This window comes from Bufo gargarizans, chromosome 1, assembly GCF_014858855.1.
Source record: "Bufo gargarizans isolate SCDJY-AF-19 chromosome 1, ASM1485885v1, whole genome shotgun sequence".
Lineage (NCBI taxonomy): Eukaryota > Metazoa > Chordata > Amphibia > Anura > Bufonidae > Bufo > Bufo gargarizans.
The window spans coordinates 249555860-249576419 of record NC_058080.1 but is presented as its reverse complement, the minus strand read 5'-3'; the positions used below and the strand labels follow the sequence as shown (position 1 = coordinate 249576419).

Genomic DNA, 20560 nt, shown 5'->3' with positions numbered 1-20560 from the left:
CTGTGGGGCCTTCATATCCTGCGCCGCTGATCTCCATCCTTCTGTAGTATGGTCTAGGCAGCAGCAGACTCAGGATCATCATGCTCCATCAAATTTTTGGGGTGGATCGTCAAGCAGTGGGAGGAGCTATAAATGATTACCTACAACCGTCGCCTGGGAGGCAGATCTCTGCTGCAGTGTCACCCAAGGGGACCAATACTTATCCCGGCTCCAACGTGAGCAGCACCACGATCACCAACTCTTGTTTTAACCTCTGACAATGAGTAGGAGGAGACTTATAATGTGGGCGTGGGCTGTCATTGTGCCATGGTTTTTGTGATTACATGTCCTCCAGCTAATTTGCATATTGAAATGACATCAGCTGTAGTGTAATCAGAACCTTTATTAGAAGCAAAGTAATTACAGACTTCGCAGGGGGCTGTGCATGGAGGACACAGGAAGGGGCGGGGCATGAGGAGACCGGGTATACAGGAGGGGGCAGGGCATGGAGGAGACACAGGGTATACATGGAGGAGACAGTATACAGGAGGGGGCGGGGTATGAACAAGACACAGTCTACAGGAGGGGGCAGGGCATGAACGAGACACAGTCTACAGGGGGGGGCGGGGCATGGAGGAGACACAGTCTACAGGGGGGGGGCGGGGCATGGAGGAGACACAGTCTACAGGGGGGGGCGGGGCATGGAGGAGACACAGTCTACAGGGGGGGGCGGGGCATGGAGGAGACACAGGGTATACTAGAAGGGTGGGGCATGGAGGAGACACCGGGCACACAGGAGGGGGTGGGGAATGGAGGAGATACACAGGGTACAAGAGGGGGCGGGGCATGGAGGAGACACAGGGTATACTAGAGGGGTGGGGAATGGAGGAGACACCGGGCACACAGGAGGGGGTGGGGAATGGAGGAGATACACAGGGTACAGGAGGGGGCGGGGCATGGAGGAGACAGTATACAGGAAGGGGTGGGGCATAGAGGAGACAGTATACAGGAGGGGGCGGGGCATAGAGGAGACAGTATACAGGAGGGGGCGGGGCATGGAGGAGACAGTATACAGGAGGGGGCGGGGCATGGAGGAGACATAGGGTATACTAGAGGGGCGGGGCATGGAGGAGACACAGGGTATACTAGTGGGACGAGGTATGGAGGAGATACACAGGGTACAGGAGGGGTGGCAGGATTATTGTGCGTTTGTAGCTGACACGACCCCCCAGGCACGCACACAGTCACACGTCGCACACACACCGCACGCGCCCCCCACCGCTCATCCTCTCTGGTACAGTAATAAAAATATTCCTCTTGTTTCTTTATTGCCCATCAGGCTCCGGGCAGATACTGGGACAGCCCCTATGACTGTCCGCCCGGGGCAGCTGCTCGGACACACGGACACCGCAGCGAGAGCCTCCTCACATCATTCCCATCTGGAGCAGCGAGTTTGCGTACATCATGGGCTTTATATTGGGGTGCGGCTGTAGAGAGAGGCGCGAGGCACAGTTACAGGACGGCTGAGCAGGAGTTATCACTGTGCACACATCATGGCGGTCCCCCGCCACCCCTGGGGCAACAGAGGAGCAGGGTCCCCCCCCACCCCTGGGGCACAGAGGAGCAGGGTCCCCCCTCCATAGGCTCCTGACGCTTCATGCAGCGGTAGAAAAGCTCACGCGCTCCAGCCTCCGGGGGCACAAAACAGAAATGGAGGCAAGTGTACGGGCGAAGAACAAGACAGGGATTCAACTGGGACTAAAAGAAAACAACTTCTGCGAATACTGGGGGACACTTACCACAGCATCAAACTGGTGGAACTTGGGCTTTAGGTCGGATCCACTGAGATGTATGTAAGCCCCTTTATTACCCATCTGGTCACTGTGGGGGAAGGACAAGGTCAGAGACAGATACACAGAGCGGCGCAGGCGGACAGCGCCCGACTCTTACCAGTAGTTTGGAGCAGAGAAGACGGTCACACAGAGGCCATTGTGGGTCACTTCATAGCCTTCGGCCTTCACCTCGTGACTCCGGATAATGTAATCCAGACCATTCTCCTCCAGGAACCGGCGGGTCACATCTGGGCCAAACTGACAGCTGACACCCCGCTTACTGGTGGATCGCCCGTCCTGAGGTGGACAGGTAAGATGGGAAATGCTGAGGGAAGGGCCTGGGTAAGATGGACGGGGGGTACGAAAGGGGCAGGGTCAGATGGAGGGGGGTGCAGAGGAGGCAGGGTCAGATGGAGGGGGGTGCAGAGGAGGCAGGGTCAGATGGAGGGGGGTGCAGAGGAGGCAGGGTCAGATGGAGGGGAGTGCAGAGGAGGCAGGGTCAGATGGAGGGGGGTGCAGAGGAGGCAGGGTCAGATGGAGGGGGGTGCAGAGGAGGCAGGGTCAGATGGAGGGGGGTGCAGAGGAGGCAGGGTCAGATGGAGGGGGGGTGCAGAGGAGGCAGGGTCAGATGGAGGGGGGTGCAGAGGAGGCAGGGTCAGATGGAGGGGGGTGCAGAGGAGGCAGGGTCAGATGGAGGGGGGTGCAGAGGAGGCAGGGTCAGATGGAGGGGGGTGCAGAGGAGGCAGGGTCAGATGGAGGGGGGTGCAGAGGAGGCAGGGTCAGATGGAGGGGGGTGCAGAGGAGGCAGGGTCAGATGGAGGGGGGTGCAGAGGAGGCAGGGTCAGATGGAGGGGGGTGCAGAGGAGGCAGGGTCAGATGGAGGGGGGTGCAGAGTTTACCTGTGGCTGGGGATCCGACCACAGAAGGTCGCACATTGGTCCTGCAGAAATAAAGATGGCGGTGAGACTTGTGTGGCAGGAGATTCCATGGAGGCCGCGCAGCTCCCGCCTAGGAGAAACCTCAATCTGCCCTACGTCTCTCCCGACAAACCTGAGTCTGGTGGTTGCCGATTCCGCTCAATATTTCGAATCTGATCCAAGGTGACGCCGTCTTCCGAGAAGAGACCGCCGTGCATGATCTGAGGAGAGGGGGCAATAGGCTGGATCAGACACTAGATAAACCATGCTGGGAGTAGTAGTGGAAAAGCCGGGGACCGGCTGCATGCATTACAAAGAGGCTCTTCCCTCTCATGTTTTCTCTGCTCCTGGGAAAGCTGGGTGGCAAGCAGCAAGTCTGTTACTCTCTACAATGCAGGGGCCCCTGGGGGCCTGTAATGCTCCTGAGGTCTCACCAGGACACGCTGATTGATGCACATCGCCAGCGGCAGCCACTGGAACACCTCGCTGAAGAGCTGGAACATCTGGGCTGAGTACTTGGCCTTCACTTCTCCCTCAAATCCGTACATTTGGTTCATGGTGTCCGTCTCGTGATTCCCTGGTGGAGAAAAGCGCCCCACAAATCAGAAAAATACTCTCGCCCCAACAGACGCCCGTCATGAGGGGGAGGAAAACCCCCATCAGGCATCACAGCAAACATTTCATCATACCAGTGGTCATGTCACACCACGAGTAGGACACACCTGCTTAACCCCATCCTGCGCAGCGCTGTAATACTACACCCATGTCAGCGCTGTAATACTACACCCATGTCAGTGTGCGGTCAGCGCTGTAATACTACACCCATGTCAGTGGGCGGTCAGCGCTGTAATACTACACCCAGGTCAGTGTGCGGTCAGCGCTGTAATACTACATCCAGGTCAGTGTGCGGTCAGCGCAGTAATACTACATCCATGTCAGTGTGCGGTCAGCGCTGTAATACTACATCCAGGTCACTGTGCGGTCAGCGCTGTAATACTACACCCATGTCAGTGTGCGGTCAGCGCTGTAATACTACATCCAGGTCACTGTGCGGTCAGCGCTGTAATACTACATCCAGGTCACTGTGCGGTCAGCGCTGTAATACTACATCCATGTCACTGTGCGGTCAGCGCTGTAATACTACATCCAGGTCAGTGTGCGGTCAGCGCTGTAATACTACACCCATGTCACTGTGCGGTCAGCGCTGTAATACTACACCCATGTCACTGTGCGGTCAGCGCTGTAATACTACACCCATGTCAGTGTGCGGTCAGCGCTGTAATACTACATCCAGGTCTCTGTGCGGTCAGCGCTGTAATACTACACCCAGGTCACTGTGCGGTCAGCGCTGTAATACTACACCCATGTCACTGTGCGGTCAGCGCTGTAATACTACACCCATGTCAGTGTGCGGTCAGCGCTGTAATACTACACCCATGTCACTGTGCGGTCAGCGCTGTAATACTACACCCAGGTCACTGTGCGGTCAGCGCTGTAATACTACATCCATGTCAGTGTGCGGTCAGCGCTGTAATACTACATCCATGTCAGTGTGCGGTCAGCGCTGTAATACTACATCCATGTCACTGTGCGGTCAGCGCTGTAATACTACATCCAGGTCAGTGGGCAGTCAGCGCTGTAATACTACACCCATGTCACTGTGCGGTCAGCGCTGTAATACTACATCCAGGTCACTGTGCGGTCAGCGCTGTAATACTACATCCATGTCACTGTGCGGTCAGCGCTGTAATACTACATCCAGGTCACTGTGCGGTCAGCGCTGTAATACTACACCCATGTCAGTGGGCGGTCAGCGCTGTAATACTACACCCATGTCAGTGGGCGGTCAGCGCTGTAATACTACATCCAGGTCACTGTGCGGTCAGCGCTGTAATACTACACCCAGGTCACTGTGCGGTCAGCGCTGTAATACTACACCCATGTCAGTGTGCGGTCAGCGCTGTAATACTACACCCATGTCAGTGGGCGGTCAGCGCTGTAATACTACACCCATGTCAGTGGGCGGTCAGCGCTGTAATACTACACCCATGTCAGTGGGCGGTCAGCGCTGTAATACTACACCCATGTCAGTGGGCGGTCAGCGCTGTAATACTACACCCATGTCAGTGTGCGGTCAGCGCTGTAATACTACACCCAGGTCACTGTGCGGTCAGCGCTGTAATACTACACCCATGTCAGTGGGCGGTCAGCGCTGTAATACTACACCCATGTCAGTGGGCGGTCAGCGCTGTAATACTACACCCATGTCAGTGGGCGGTCAGCGCTGTAATACTACACCCATGTCAGTGGGCGGTCAGCGCTGTAATACTACATCCAGGTCACTGTGCGGTCAGCGCTGTAATACTACACCCAGGTCACTGTGCGGTCAGCGCTGTAATACTACACCCAGGTCAGTGTGCGGTCAGCGCTGTAATACTACATCCAGGTCAGTGTGCGGTCAGCGCTGTAATACTACATCCATGTCACTGTGCGGTCAGCGCTGTAATACTACACCCAGGTCACTGTGCGGTCAGCGCTGTAATACTACATCCAGGTCACTGTGCGGTCAGCGCTGTAATACTACACCCATGTCACTGTGCGGTCAGCGCTGTAATACTACATCCATGTCAGTGTGCGGTCAGCGCTGTAATACTACATCCATGTCACTGTGCGGTCAGCGCTGTAATACTACACCCAGGTCACTGTGCGGTCAGCGCTGTAATACTACACCCAGGTCACTGTGCGGTCAGCGCTGTAATACTACACCCAGGTCAGTGTGCGGTCAGCGCTGTAATACTACATCCATGTCACTGTGCGGTCAGCGCTGTAATATTACATCCATGTCACTGTGCGGTCAGCGCTGTAATACTACACCCATGTCAGTGGGCGGTCAGCGCTGTAATACTACACCCATGTCACTGTGCGGTCAGCGCTGTAATACTACATCCAGGTCACTGTGCGGTCAGCGCTGTAATACTACACCCATGTCACTGTGCGGTCAGCGCTGTAATACTACATCCAGGTCACTGTGCGGTCAGCGCTGTAATACTACATCCAGGTCACTGTGCGGTCAGCGCTGTAATACTACATCCAGGTCACTGTGCGGTCAGCGCTGTAATACTACACCCAGGTCACTGTGCGGTCAGCGCTGTAATACTACACCCATGTCACTGTGCAGTCAGCGCTGTAATACTACATCCAGGTCACTGTGCGGTCAGCGCTGTAATACTACATCCAGGTCACTGTGCGGTCAGCGCTGTAATACTACATCCAGGTCACTGTGCGGTCAGCGCTGTAATACTACACCCATGTCAGTGGGCGGTCAGCGCTGTAATACTACACCCATGTCAGTGGGCGGTCAGCGCTGTAATACTACATCCAGGTCACTGTGCAGTCAGCGCTGTAATACTACATCCAGGTCACTGTGCGGTCAGCGCTGTAATACTACATCCAGGTCACTGTGCGGTCAGCGCTGTAATACTACACCCAGGTCACTGTGCGGTCAGCGCTGTAATACTACACCCAGGTCAGTGTGCGGTCAGCGCTGTAATACTACATCCATGTCACTGTGCGGTCAGCGCTGTAATATTACATCCATGTCACTGTGCGGTCAGCGCTGTAATACTACACCCATGTCAGTGGGCGGTCAGCGCTGTAATACTACACCCATGTCACTGTGCGGTCAGCGCTGTAATACTACATCCAGGTCACTGTGCGGTCAGCGCTGTAATACTACACCCATGTCACTGTGCGGTCAGCGCTGTAATACTACATCCAGGTCACTGTGCGGTCAGCGCTGTAATACTACATCCAGGTCACTGTGCGGTCAGCGCTGTAATACTACATCCAGGTCACTGTGCGGTCAGCGCTGTAATACTACACCCAGGTCACTGTGCGGTCAGCGCTGTAATACTACACCCATGTCACTGTGCAGTCAGCGCTGTAATACTACATCCAGGTCACTGTGCGGTCAGCGCTGTAATACTACATCCAGGTCACTGTGCGGTCAGCGCTGTAATACTACATCCAGGTCACTGTGCGGTCAGCGCTGTAATACTACACCCATGTCAGTGGGCGGTCAGCGCTGTAATACTACACCCATGTCAGTGGGCGGTCAGCGCTGTAATACTACATCCAGGTCACTGTGCAGTCAGCGCTGTAATACTACATCCAGGTCACTGTGCGGTCAGCGCTGTAATACTACATCCAGGTCACTGTGCGGTCAGCGCTGTAATACTACATCCAGGTCACTGTGCGGTCAGCGCTGTAATACTACATCCAGGTCACTGTGCAGTCAGCGCTGTAATACTACATCCAGGTCACTGTGCGGTCAGCGCTGTAATACTACATCCAGGTCACTGTGCGGTCAGCGCTGTAATACTACACCCATGTCAGTGTGCGGTCAGCGCTGTAATACTACATCCATGTCACTGTGCGGTCAGCGCTGTAATACTACATCCAGGTCACTGTGCGGTCAGCGCTGTAATACTACACCCATGTCAGTGTGCGGTCAGCGCTGTAATACTACATCCAGGTCACTGTGCGGTCAGCGCTGTAATACTACATCCATGTCACTGTGCGGTCAGCGCTGTAATACTACATCCAGGTCACTGTGCGGTCAGCGCTGTAATACTACATCCATGTCACTGTGCGGTCAGCGCTGTAATACTACACCCAGGTCACTGTGCGGTCAGCGCTGTAATACTACATCCAGGTCACTGTGCGTCAGCTCTGTAATACTACATCCAGGTCACTGTGCGGTCAGCGCTGTAATACTACACCCATGTCAGTGTGCGGTCAGCGCTGTAATACTACATCCATGTCACTGTGCGGTCAGCGCTGTAATACTACATCCAGGTCAGTGTGCGGTCAGCGCTGTAATACTACATCCAGGTCACTGTGCGGTCAGCGCTGTAATACTACATCCATGTCAGTGGGCGGTCAGCGCTGTAATACTACACCCATGTCACTGTGCGGTCAGCGCTGTAATACTACACCCATGTCACTGTGCGGTCAGCACTGTAATACTACATCCATGTCAGTGGGCGGTCAGCGCTGTAATACTACACCCATGTCAGTGTGCGGTCAGCGCTGTAATACTACATCCAGGTCACTGTGCGGTCAGCGCTGTAATACTACATCCAGGTCACTGTGCGGTCAGCGCTGTAATACTACATCCATGTCAGTGGGCGGTCAGCGCTGTAATACTACACCCATGTCACTGTGCGGTCAGCGCTGTAATACTACACCCATGTCACTGTGCGGTCAGCGCTGTAATACTACATCCATGTCAGTGGGCGGTCAGCGCTGTAATACTACACCCATGTCAGTGTGCGGTCAGCGCTGTAATACTACATCCAGGTCACTGTGCGGTCAGCGCTGTAATACTACATCCAGGTCACTGTGCGGTCAGCGCTGTAATACTACATCCAGGTCACTGTGCGGTCAGCGCTGTAATACTACACCCAGGTCAGTGGGCGGTCAGCGCTGTAATACTACATCCAGGTCACTGTGCGGTCAGCGCTGTAATACTACACCCATGTCAGTGTGCGGTCAGCGCTGTAATACTACACCCATGTCAGTGTGCGGTCAGCGCTGTAATACTACATCCAGGTCACTGTGCGGTCAGCGCTGTAATACTACATCCATGTCACTGTGCGGTCAGCGCTGTAATACTACATCCAGGTCACTGTGCGGTCAGCGCTGTAATACTACACCCAGGTCACTGTGCGGTCAGCGCTGTAATACTACACCCAGGTCACTGTGCGGTCAGCGCTGTAATACTACATCCAGGTCACTGTGCGGTCAGCTCTGTAATACTACACCCAGGTCAGTGTGCGGTCAGCGCTGTAATACTACACCCAGGTCACTGTGCGGTCAGCGCTGTAATACTACACCCAGGTCACTGTGCGGTCAGCGCTGTAATACTACACCCAGGTCACTGTGCGGTCAGCGCTGTAATACTACATCCAGGTCACTGTGCGGTCAGCTCTGTAATACTACATCCAGGTCACTGTGCGGTCAGCGCTGTAATACTACACCAGGTCAGTGTGCGGTCAGCGCTGTAATACTACATCCAGGTCACTGTGCGGTCAGCGCTGTAATACTACACCCATGTCAGTGTGCGGTCAGCGCTGTAATACTACATCCATGTCACTGTGCGGTCAGCGCTGTAATACTACATCCAGGTCACTGTGCGGTCAGCGCTGTAATACTACACCCAGGTCACTGTGCGGTCAGCGCTGTAATACTACATCCAGGTCAGTGGGCGGTCAGCGCTGTAATACTACATCCATGTCAGTGTGCGGTCAGCGCTGTAATACTACACCCATGTCAGTGTGCGGTCAGCGCTGTAATACTACATCCAGGTCACTGTGCGGTCAGCGCTGTAATACTACACCCATGTCAGTGTGCGGTCAGCGCTGTAATACTACATCCATGTCACTGTGCGGTCAGCGCTGTAATACTACATCCAGGTCACTGTGCGGTCAGCGCTGTAATACTACACCCAGGTCACTGTGCGGTCAGCGCTGTAATACTACATCCAGGTCAGTGGGCGGTCAGCGCTGTAATACTACATCCATGTCACTGTGCGGTCAGCGCTGTAATACTACACCCATGTCACTGTGCGGTCAGCGCTGTAATACTACACCCATGTCACTGGGCAGTCAGCGCTGTAATACTACACCCATGTCAGTGGGCGGTCAGCGCTGTAATACTACACCCATGTCAGTGTGCGGTCAGCGCTGTAATACTACATCCAGGTCACTGTGCGGTCAGCGCTGTAATACTACATCCAGGTCACTGTGCGGTCAGCGCTGTAATACTACACCCATGTCACTGTGCGGTCAGCGCTGTAATACTACACCCATGTCACTGTGCGGTCAGCGCTGTAATACTACACCCATGTCACTGTGCGGTCAGCGCTGTAATACTACATCCAGGTCACTGTGCGGTCAGCGCTGTAATACTACACCCAGGTCAGTGTGCGGTCAGCGCTGTAATACTACATCCATGTCACTGTGCGGTCAGCGCTGTAATACTACACCCATGTCACTGTGCGGTCAGCGCTGTAATACTACATCCAGGTCACTGTGCGGTCAGCGCTGTAATACTACATCCAGGTCAGTGTGCGGTCAGCGCTGTAATACTACACCCAGGTCACTGTGCGGTCAGCGCTGTAATACTACATCCAGGTCACTGTGCGGTCAGCGCTGTAATACTACATCCATGTCACTGTGCGGTCAGCGCTGTAATACTACACCCATGTCACTGTGCGGTCAGCGCTGTAATACTACACCCAGGTCACTGTGCGGTCAGCGCTGTAATACTACACCCATGTCAGTGGGCGGTCAGCGCTGTAATACTACACCCAGGTCAGTGTGCGGTCAGCGCTGTAATACTACACCCAGGTCACTGTGCGGTCAGCGCTGTAATACTACACCCATGTCAGTGTGCGGTCAGCGCTGTAATACTACATCCAGGTCAGTGTGCGGTCAGCGCTGTAATACTACATCCAGGTCACTGTGCGGTCAGCGCTGTAATACTACATCCAGGTCACTGTGCGGTCAGCGCTGTAATACTACATCCAGGTCACTGTGCGGTCAGCGCTGTAATACTACACCCAGGTCACTGTGCGGTCAGCGCTGTAATACTACATCCATGTCACTGTGCGGTCAGCGCTGTAATACTACACCATGTCACTGTGCGGTCAGCGCTGTAATACTACACCCAGGTCAGTGGGCGGTCAGCGCTGTAATACTACACCCAGGTCAGTGGGCGGTCAGCGCTGTAATACTACATCCAGGTCACTGTGCGGTCAGCGCTGTAATACTACACCCATGTCAGTGTGCGGTCAGCGCTGTAATACTACACCCAGGTCACTGTGCGGTCAGCGCTGTAATACTACACCCATGTCACTGTGCGGTCAGCGCTGTAATACTACACCCATGTCACTGTGCGGTCAGCGCTGTAATACTACACCCAGGTCAGTGGGCGGTCAGCGCTGTAATACTACACCCAGGTCAGTGGGCGGTCAGCGCTGTAATACTACACCCATGTCAGTGTGCGGTCAGCGCTGTAATACTACACCCAGGTCACTGTGCGGTCAGCGCTGTAATACTACATCCATGTCACTGTGCGGTCAGCGCTGTAATACTACACCCATGTCACTGTGCGGTCAGCGCTGTAATACTACACCCAGGTCAGTGGGCGGTCAGCGCTGTAATACTACACCCAGGTCAGTGGGCGGTCAGCGCTGTAATACTACATCCAGGTCACTGTGCGGTCAGCGCTGTAATACTACACCCATGTCAGTGTGCGGTCAGCGCTGTAATACTACACCCAGGTCACTGTGCGGTCAGCGCTGTAATACTACACCCATGTCAGTGTGCGGTCAGCGCTGTAATACTACACCCATGTCACTGTGCGGTCAGCGCTGTAATACTACACCCATGTCAGTGTGCGGTCAGCGCTGTAATACTACATCCATGTCACTGTGCGGTCAGCGCTGTAATACTACACCCATGTCACTGTGCGGTTCTGAGGATGCAGGGTATAACATTAGTCGCACTCACCTCGCAGCAGATGGAAGTGGGCCGGATACAGCAGTTTGAAGCTGCAGAGCGTCACAATCACTTCCACCGAGAACGATCCACGATCTACAAAGTCACCATTAAATATCTGGAAAGAGCTCAGAAGATAAGAGCAGAATCTGGGGATCACACTGCTCCCTATATCGGGGGAGGGGGACAGAGGAATCTGGGATCACACTGCTCCCTATATCGGGGGAGGGGGACAGAGGAATCTGGGGATCACACTGCTCCCTATATCGGGGGAGGGGGACAGAGGAATCTGGGGATCACACTGCTCCCTATATCGGGGGAGGGGGACAGAGGAATCTGGGGATCACACTGCTCCCTATATCGGGGGAGGGGGGCAGAGGAATCTGGGGATCACACTGCTCCCTATATCGGGGGAGGGGGGCAGAGGAATCTGGGATCACACTGCTCCCTATATCGGGGGAGGGGGGCAGAGGAATCTGGGGATCACACTGCTCCCTATATCGGGGGGCAGAGGAATCTGGGGATCACACTGCTCCCTATATCGGGGGGCAGAGGAATCTGGGGATCACACTGCTCCTATATCGGGGGGCAGAGGAATCTGGGGATCACACTGCTCCCTATATCGGGGGGCAGAGGAATCTGGGGATCACACTGCTCCCTATATCGGGGGGCAGAGGAATCTGGGGATCACACTGCTCCCTATATCGGGGGGCAGAGGAATCTGGGGATCACACTGCTCCCTATATCGGGGGGCAGAGGAATCTGTGGATCACACTGCTCCCTATATCGGGGGGCAGAGGAATCTGGGGATCACACTGCTCCCTATATCGGGGGCAGAGGATTCTGGGGATCACATGCTCCCTATATCGGGGGGCAGAGGATTCTGGGGATCACACTGCTCCCTATATCGGGGGCAGAGGAATCTGGGGATCACACTGCTCCCCATATCGGGGGGCAGAGGAATCTTGGGATCACACTGCTCCCTTTATCGGGGGCAGAGGAATCTGGGGATCACACTGCTCCCTTTATCGGGGGGCAGAGGAATCTGGGGATCACACAGCTCCCTATATCGGGGGGGAAGAGGAATCTGGGGATCACACAGCTCCCTATATCGGGGGGCAGAGGAATCTGGGGATCACACAGCTCCCTATATCGGGGGGCAGAGGAATCTGGGGATCACACAGCTCCCTATATCGGGGGGCAGAGGAATCTGGGGATCACACTGCTCCCTATATCGGGTGGCAGAGGATTCTGGGGATCACACTGCTCCCTATATCGGGAGGCAGAGGAATCTGGGGATCACACTGCTCCCTATATAGGGAGGCAGAGGAATCTGGGGATCACACTGCCCCCCTGTATCGGGGGGCAGAGGAATCTGGGGATCACACTGTTCCCTATATCGGGGGACGAAGGAATCGGGGGATCACATTGCTCCCTATATCGGGGGATCACACTGCTCCCTATATCGGGGGATCACACTGCTCCCTATATCGGGGGATCACACTGCTCCCTATATCAGGGGGACAGAGGAATCTGGGGATAACACTGCTCCCTATATCGGGGGATCACACTGCTCCCTATATCAGGGGGACAGAGGAATCTGGGGATCACACTGCTCCCTATATCGGGGGATCACACTGCTCCCTATATCGGGGGACAGAGGAATCTGGGGATAACACTGCTCCCTATATCGGGGGATCACACTGCTCCCTATATCAGGGGGACAGAGGAATCTGGGGATCACACTGCTCCCTATATCGGGGGATCACACTGCTCCCTATATCGGGGGACAGAGGAATCTGGGGATAACACTGCTCCCTATATCGGGGGATCACACTGCTCCCTATATCGGGGGGACAGAGGAATCTGGGGATCACACTGCTCCCTATATCGGGGGAGGGGGACAGAGGAATCTGGGGATCACACTGCTCCCTATATCGGGGGAGAGGAACAGAGGAATATGGGGATCACACTGCTCCCTATATTGGGGGAAGGGGACAGAGGAATCTGGGGATCACACTGCTCCCTATATCGGGGGAAGGCGACAGAGGAATCTGGGGATCACACTGCTCTCTATATCGGGGAGGGGGGGACAGAGGATCCACTCTCTCCTACTAGACACAGGTGCCGCTGCAGGCCGGCAGGCGCACCCTCTGCAGTCAGGTGAAGGATACATAAGGGTTGCTCTCGGAAGGGAGGCCGTTCAGATGGAAAATGTTCATGAGGTCGTAGAATTGGCCGTGAGTGTCACCGCAGACCGTCACCTGCTGAGACTGCGAGAGAGAGAACGCAAAACGCAGCACAGTGAGAAGAAGAAGAAGAGCGGCGCCGCAGTCCAGACAGATTCATAGAGCGCACTCACCTTCTCCAGAGAGATCTCCACCAGACTGGGCAGCTGTGACAGGATATCCTTCACCTGCACCAGGATCTGGAGACAGAGAGGGACGCCATGTGACCTGGGTGACATCCCGATACACACACTACATCCCTGCACCAATCAGAACCCGCAGATCCCCCCGTGTAGAAGAGCACAAGGAATCTAGGACACCGGCCATATCCCAGGGCGAGTGCCCGAACTGCAACCAAATACCCACTTATTTACCGCAACATTCCCCGAATACCACAGTCCAGTATCTTCCATGTACTTTACCATTTAGCTATAATAACCTGCCTACATTCAGTGCGCTGCCCGCGCCCTCCATAGCGCGCCCTGCGCTGCCCGCGCCCTCCATAGCGCTCCCTGTGCCGTCCATAGCGCGCCCTGCGCTGCCCGCGCCCCCCATAGCGCGCCCTGCGCTGCCCGCGCCCCCATAGCGCGCCCTGCGCTGCCCGCGCCCCCATAGCGCGCCCTGCGCTGCCCGCGCCCCCCATAGCGCGCCCTGCGCTGCCCGCGCCCCCATAGCGCGCCCTGCGCTGCCCGCGCCCCCCATAGCGCGCCCTGCGCTGCCCGCGCCCCCATAGCGCGCCCTGCGCTGCCCGCGCCCCCCATAGCGCGCCCTGCGCTGCCCGCGCCCCCCATAGCGCGCCCTGCGCTGCCCGCGCCCCCCATAGCGCGCCCTGTGCTGCCTGCGCCCTCCATAGTGCTGTCCATAGCGCTCCCTGTGCCGTCCATAGTGCGCCCTGCGCTGCCCACGCCGTCCATAGTGCGCTGATGAATGGCAGGAAAAGTCTAAGGCATGTTGGTTCACTTTTTTCAGGGCGCGGGGGGCCACAGAGAGGACTCAGTGCCACCACCGTCCTAGGCGGTAACGATGCCCGATACACGGGTCGCACACTTACCTGATATACACATTTTCTATGAAGCTTCTTCTGATCTTTATAAAACTTCATTAATTCCACCATAAAGTCCAGAGTTACCTTCCCGTTCTGTAACTGGGGACCAGTGTACTCATCCTCAATGGCTGGAGAGAGGGAGAAACCAGTGTGAAGTGCATGTACCCACTGCTCCACCCCAAGAGATCATCCTCTGCTCAGTGTACATGTACCCACTGCTCCACCCCATAGATCATCCTCTGCCCAGTGTACATGTACCCACTGCTCCACCCCCAGAGATCATACTCTGCTCAGTGTACATGTACCCACTGCTCCACCCCATAGATCATCCTCTGCCCAGTGTACATGTACCCACTGCTCCACCCCCAGAGATCATCCTCTGCTCAGTGTACATGTACCCACTGCTCCACCCCCAGAGATCATCCTCTGCTCAGTGTACATGTACCCACTGCTCCACCCCATAGATCATCCTCTGCCCAGTGTACATGTACCCACTGCTCCACCCCCAGAGATCATCCTCTGCCCAGTGGACATGTACCCACTGCTCCACCCCCAGAGATCATCCTCTGCCCAGTGGACATGTACCCACTGCTCCACCCCCAGAGATCATCCTCTGCTCAGTGTACATGTACCCACTGCTCCACCCCCAGAGATCATCCTCTGCTCAGTGTACATGTACCCACTGCTCCACCCCCAGAGATCATCCTCTGCTCAGTGTACATGTACCCACTGCTCCACCCACAGAGATCATCCGCCTCCTCTGATACTCAGCCCCCTTTCTACTCGCCGGTCACTCACTCATCCCCTCAATGTCCAGAGAATCCACCACGGAGCGGTTGTGTTGGTCGCAGGCGATCGCTCGCTCGAAGGCTTTCTGTCGCACCAGCTTACTGCACTCCTGGAACTTCATCTGAGCGTCCTTATCATGAGGGCGAACCTTCACCACCTGTGGGCGAGAGGGAGGAGATGACGGGGGTGGAGCCTAGGGGAGACACAGACACACAGGGGGGGTGGAGCCTAGGGGAGAGACAGACACACAGGGGGAGGGGCTGGAGGAGATGATGGGGGGGAGGGTGGATCCTAGGGGGAGACACAGACACACAGGGGGAGGGCCTGGAGGAGATGATGGGGGGAGGGTGGAGCCTAGGGGAGACACAGACACACAGGGGGAGTGGCTGGAGGAGATGATGGGGGGAGGGTGGAGCCTAGGGGAGACACAGACACACAGGGGGAGGGGCCGGAGGAGATGACAGGCCAGGGGTGGAGCCTAGGGGAGATGACAGGCCAGGGGTGGAGCCTAGGGGAGACACAGACACACAGGGGGAGGGGCTGGAGGAGATGACCGGGGTGGGGGGGGGGGGGGGGGGGGTGGGGGCGGATTGGAGCCTAGGGGAGACACAGACACCAGGGGGAGGGGAAGGAGGAGATGACAGGCCGGGGTGGAGCCTAGGGGAGACACAGACACACGGGGGGTGGAGCCTAGGGGAGACACAGATGCACAGGGGGAGGGGCTGGAGGAGATGATGTGGGTGGAGCCTAGGGGAAACAGACACACAGGGGGGCTGGAGGAGATGACAGGCAGGGGGAGGAGCCTAGGGGAGACAGACACACAGGGGGAGGGGGTGGAGATGACAAGTAGGGGGGGGAGCCTAGGAGAGACACAGATGCACAGGGGGAGGGGCTGGAGGAGATGATGGGGGTGGAGCCTAGGAGAAACACAGACACACAGGGGGGGGGGGGGCCGGAGAAGATGACAGGCCATGGGTGGAGCCTAGGGGAGACACAGATGCACAGGGGGAGGGGATGGAGGAGATGATGGGGGTGGAGCCTAGGGGAAACACAGACACACAGGGGGGGGGGGGGCCGGAGAAGATGACAGGCCATGGGTAGAGCCTAGGGGAGACACAGATGCACAGGGGGAGGGGATGGAGGAGATGATGGGGGTGGAGCCTAGGGGAAACATAGGGGTGGCCGGAGAAGATGACAGTCCAGGGGTGGAGCCTAGGAGAGACACAGACACGCAGTGGGAGGGGCTGGAGGAGATGACAGGCAGGGGGTGGAGCCTAGGGGAGACACAGACACACAGGGGGAGGGGCCGGAGGAGATGACAGGCCAGGGGTGGAGCCTAGGGGAGACACAGACACACAGGGGGAGGGGCTGGAGGAGATGACTGGGGTGGGGGGGGGGGATTGGAGCCTAGGGGAGACACAGACACCAGGGGGAGGGGAAGGAGGAGATGACAGGCCGGGGTGGAGCCTAGGGGAGACACAGACACACGGGGGTGGAGCCTAGGGGAGACACAGATGCACAGGGGGAGGGGCTGGAGGAAATGAGGGGGGGGAGGGTGGAGCCTAGGGGAGATACAGACACAGGGGGAGGGGCTTGAGGAGATGACAGGCCAGGGGTGGAGCCTAGGGGAGACACAGATGCACAGGGGGAGGGGCTGGAGGAGATGATGTGGGTGGAGCCTAGGGGAAACAGACACACAGGGGGGCTGTAGGAGATGACAGGCAGGGGGAGGAGCCTAGGGGAGACAGACACACAGGGGGAGGGGGTGGAGATGACAGGTAGGGGGTGGAGCCTAGGAGAGACACAGATGCACAGGGGGAGGGGCTGGAGGAGATGATGGGGGTGGAGCCTAGGAGAAACACAGACACACAGGGGGGGGGGGGCCGGAGAAGATGACAGGCAATGGGTGGAGCCTAGGGGAGACACAGATGCACAGGGGGAGGGGATGGAGGAGATGATGGGGGTGGAGCCTAGGGGAAACACAGACACACAGGGGGGGGGCCGGAGAAGATGACAGGCCATGGGTGGAGCCTAGGGGAGACACAGATGCACAGGGGGAGGGGATGGAGGAGATGATGGGGGTGGAGCCTAGGGGAAACACAGGGGTGGCCGGAGAAGATGACAGGCCAGGGGTGGAGCCTAGGAGAGACACAGACACGCAGTGGGAGGGGCTGGAGGAGATGACAGGCAGGGGGTGGAGCCTAGGGGAGACAGACACACAGGGGGGAGGGGGTGGAGATGACAGATAGGGGGTGGAGCCTAGGAGAGATGGCATAGATACAGAAGGTGGGGGCTGGAGAAGATGACAGGGGGTGGAGCCTAAGGAAGATGGTAGACACACAGAGGGCGGGGTCTGGAGGACAGGTAGGTGGACGGACACAGGGGCTGTCGGCCGGTTCTGACCGTCTCATAGTCTTTCAGCGCCGCCTTCAGCTTCCCCAGCGCCATGTTGCTGGCTGCCCGCCTGTAGTAGCCTTTGATGTATTTGGCATCGAGCTGGATGGCCTGGGAGGCGTCGGCCAAGGCATAGCCGTAGCACTCGGTGCGGAGATAGGCCAGGCTGCGGTTCCCGTAGTAGATGGCGGTATTTGGGCTGAGAGCGATGGCCTCCGTGTAATACTGCACAGCGCGGTCATAGTCCTTCACTGCGGGCGAGAGAGCAAGCAGTCACTTTATAACATCCACAAACACCGGCCACGCCCCCGGCCACACACACACACCCCGGCCACGCACGCACACCCCGGCCACGCACGCACACCCCGGCCACGCACGCACACCCCGGCCACGCACGCACACCCCGGCCACGCACGCACACCCCGGCCACACACGCACACCCCGGCCACACACGCACACCCCGGCCACACACGCACACCCCGGCCACACACGCACACCCCGGCCACACACGCACACCCCGGCCACACACGCACACCCCGGCCACACACGCACACCCCGGCCACACACGCACACCCCGGCCACACACGCACACCCGGCCACACACGCACACCCCGGCCACACACGCACACCCCGGCCACACACGCACACCCCGGCCACACACGCACACCCCGGCCACACACGCACACCCCGGCCACACACGCACACCCCGGCCACACACGCACACCCCGGCCACACACACACACCCCGGCCACACACACACACCCCGGCCACACACACACACCCCGGCCACACACACACACCGGCCACGCCCCCCGCCACACACACACCGACCACGCCCCCGCCACACAAACACCGACCACGCCCACTCACACCACTGCTAAAAGAAGCATTATCTAGTGCTGGCAGTTGTGGCACTCTCAATATAAAATTACTTCGGATGATGGGGCGTGTAGTACACTAGACACAAGGCAACAGGGAATGAAAGGGATTGTAGTATACTAGATATGAGGTCACAGAGGATGATGGTGATTGTAGTACACTAGATATCAGGTGATAAGGATTGTAGTGTACTAGATATGACGATGGGGTTTGTAGTGCACTAGATATCAGATGACAGGAGACGATGGGGTTTGTAGTACACTAGATATAAGGTGAGAGGGGGACGATGGGGTTTGTAGTACACTAGATATAAGGTGAGAGGGGGATGATGGGGTTTGTAGTACACTAGATATGGTGACCTGGGATGATGGGGTTTGTAGTACACTAGATATGGTTACCTGGGATGATGGGGTTTGTAGTACACTAGATATGGTGACCTGGGATGATGGGGTTTGTAGTACACTAGATATGGTGACCTGGGATGATGGGGTTTGTAGTACACTAGATATGGTGACCTGGGATGATAGGGTTTGTAGTACACTAGATATGGTGACCTGGGATGATGGGGTTTGTAGTACACTAGATATGGTGACCTGGGATGATGGGGTTTGTAGTACACTAGATATGGTGACCTGGGATGATGGGGTTTGTAGTACACTAGATATGGTGACCTGGGATGATGGGGTTTGTAGTACACTAGATATGGTGACCTGGGATGATGGGGTTTGTAGTACACTAGATATGGTGACCTGGGATGATGGGGTTTGTAGTACACTAGATAGGAAGTGACCTGGGACATTAGGAGTTGTAGTACACTAGACATGAAGTGACCTGGGACATTAGGAGTTGTAGTACACTAGATATGAGGTGACAGGGGATGATAGGGTTTGTAGTACACTAAGTATGAGGTGACAGGGGATGCTGGGAGTTGTAGTACACTAGATATGAGGTGACAGGGGATGCTGGGAGTTGTAGTACACTAGATATGAGGTGACAGGGGATGCTGGGAGTTGTAGTACACTAGATATGAGGTGACAGGGGATGCTGGGAGTTGTATTACACTAGATATGAGGTGACAGGGGATACTGGGAGTTGTAGTACACTAGATATGAGGTGACAGGGGATGCCGGGAGTTGTAGTACACTAGATATGAGGCGACAGGGGATGCCGGGAGTTGTAGTACACTAGATATGAGGCGACAGGGGATGCTGGGAGTTGTCGTACACTAGATATGAGGTGACAGGGGATGATGGGAGTTGTCGTACACTAGATATGAGGTGACAGGGGATGATGGGGTTTGCAGTACACTAGATAAGAGGTGACAGGGGCCGCTGGGGGTTGTAGTTCCCCGGTGTGCCCGTCCTTACCCCGGAAGTACTCGTTGGCCTGCTCCTTCAGCTCCTCCGCCGTCCGCTCTCCGCCCGTCTCTCCGGTCTCCGCCGCCCGCTCTCCCTCAGCCATCTTCCCGCTGCCGGTCACCGACACTACGTCACCAGAAGAGCGACACAGCGCGACATCCGGCGGCCGCATTAGGGGAAGGAGGGCTGCGGAGCACGTGACCGCGCGCCATGCTGTGATTGGCCAGTGCTGGAGGGCGGCGGCCATGTTGTGGATGGCCGGGTGACGTCAGTGCAGACTCTCTTTACGGCTGTCAGAAATAGACGAGCATGCAGCAAGAATGCGAGAAATGGCGACCGGACAGCGTGCTGTATGAGGCGGAGACGAGGGCCCTGCTGCTGCCGGCCTGTTACCTGTTTCTAGGCTGCATTATACATGCCTTCAATTAAAGGGGTTCTCCGGTATACGGTAAAGCATTGGTAGGACAGCGTGTCCGCTAAATAAAGAAAGGACCGCCGCGCTGCAGCTCCCCGACCAGGAATACCGCGCTCATGTCGCTGCTGAGGCCGGTCATTGGCTGCAGCAGCCATTAGAC

The 20560-nt window shown here is 56.7% G+C and overlaps 1 protein-coding gene across 1 annotated transcript; it reads right to left on the bottom strand.

The window, feature by feature from the left end:
• Positions 1-362: 362 nt before the first annotated feature.
• On the bottom strand, positions 363-20195 carry PPP5C (protein phosphatase 5 catalytic subunit). The gene is made up of 13 exons (XM_044276429.1): positions 19995-20195; positions 17758-17999; positions 15364-15511; positions 14572-14693; positions 13655-13720; positions 13467-13565; positions 11305-11410; positions 3163-3305; positions 2862-2949; positions 2711-2751; positions 1930-2108; positions 1779-1860; positions 363-1466 (listed from the first exon to the last, which is right to left on the bottom strand). Exons 1-13 carry the CDS (start codon positions 20155-20157, stop codon positions 1404-1406), a joined length of 1542 nt encoding a protein of 513 aa, XP_044132364.1. The 5' UTR covers positions 20158-20195; the 3' UTR covers positions 363-1403.
• Between the last annotated feature and the right edge of the window lie 365 nt (positions 20196-20560).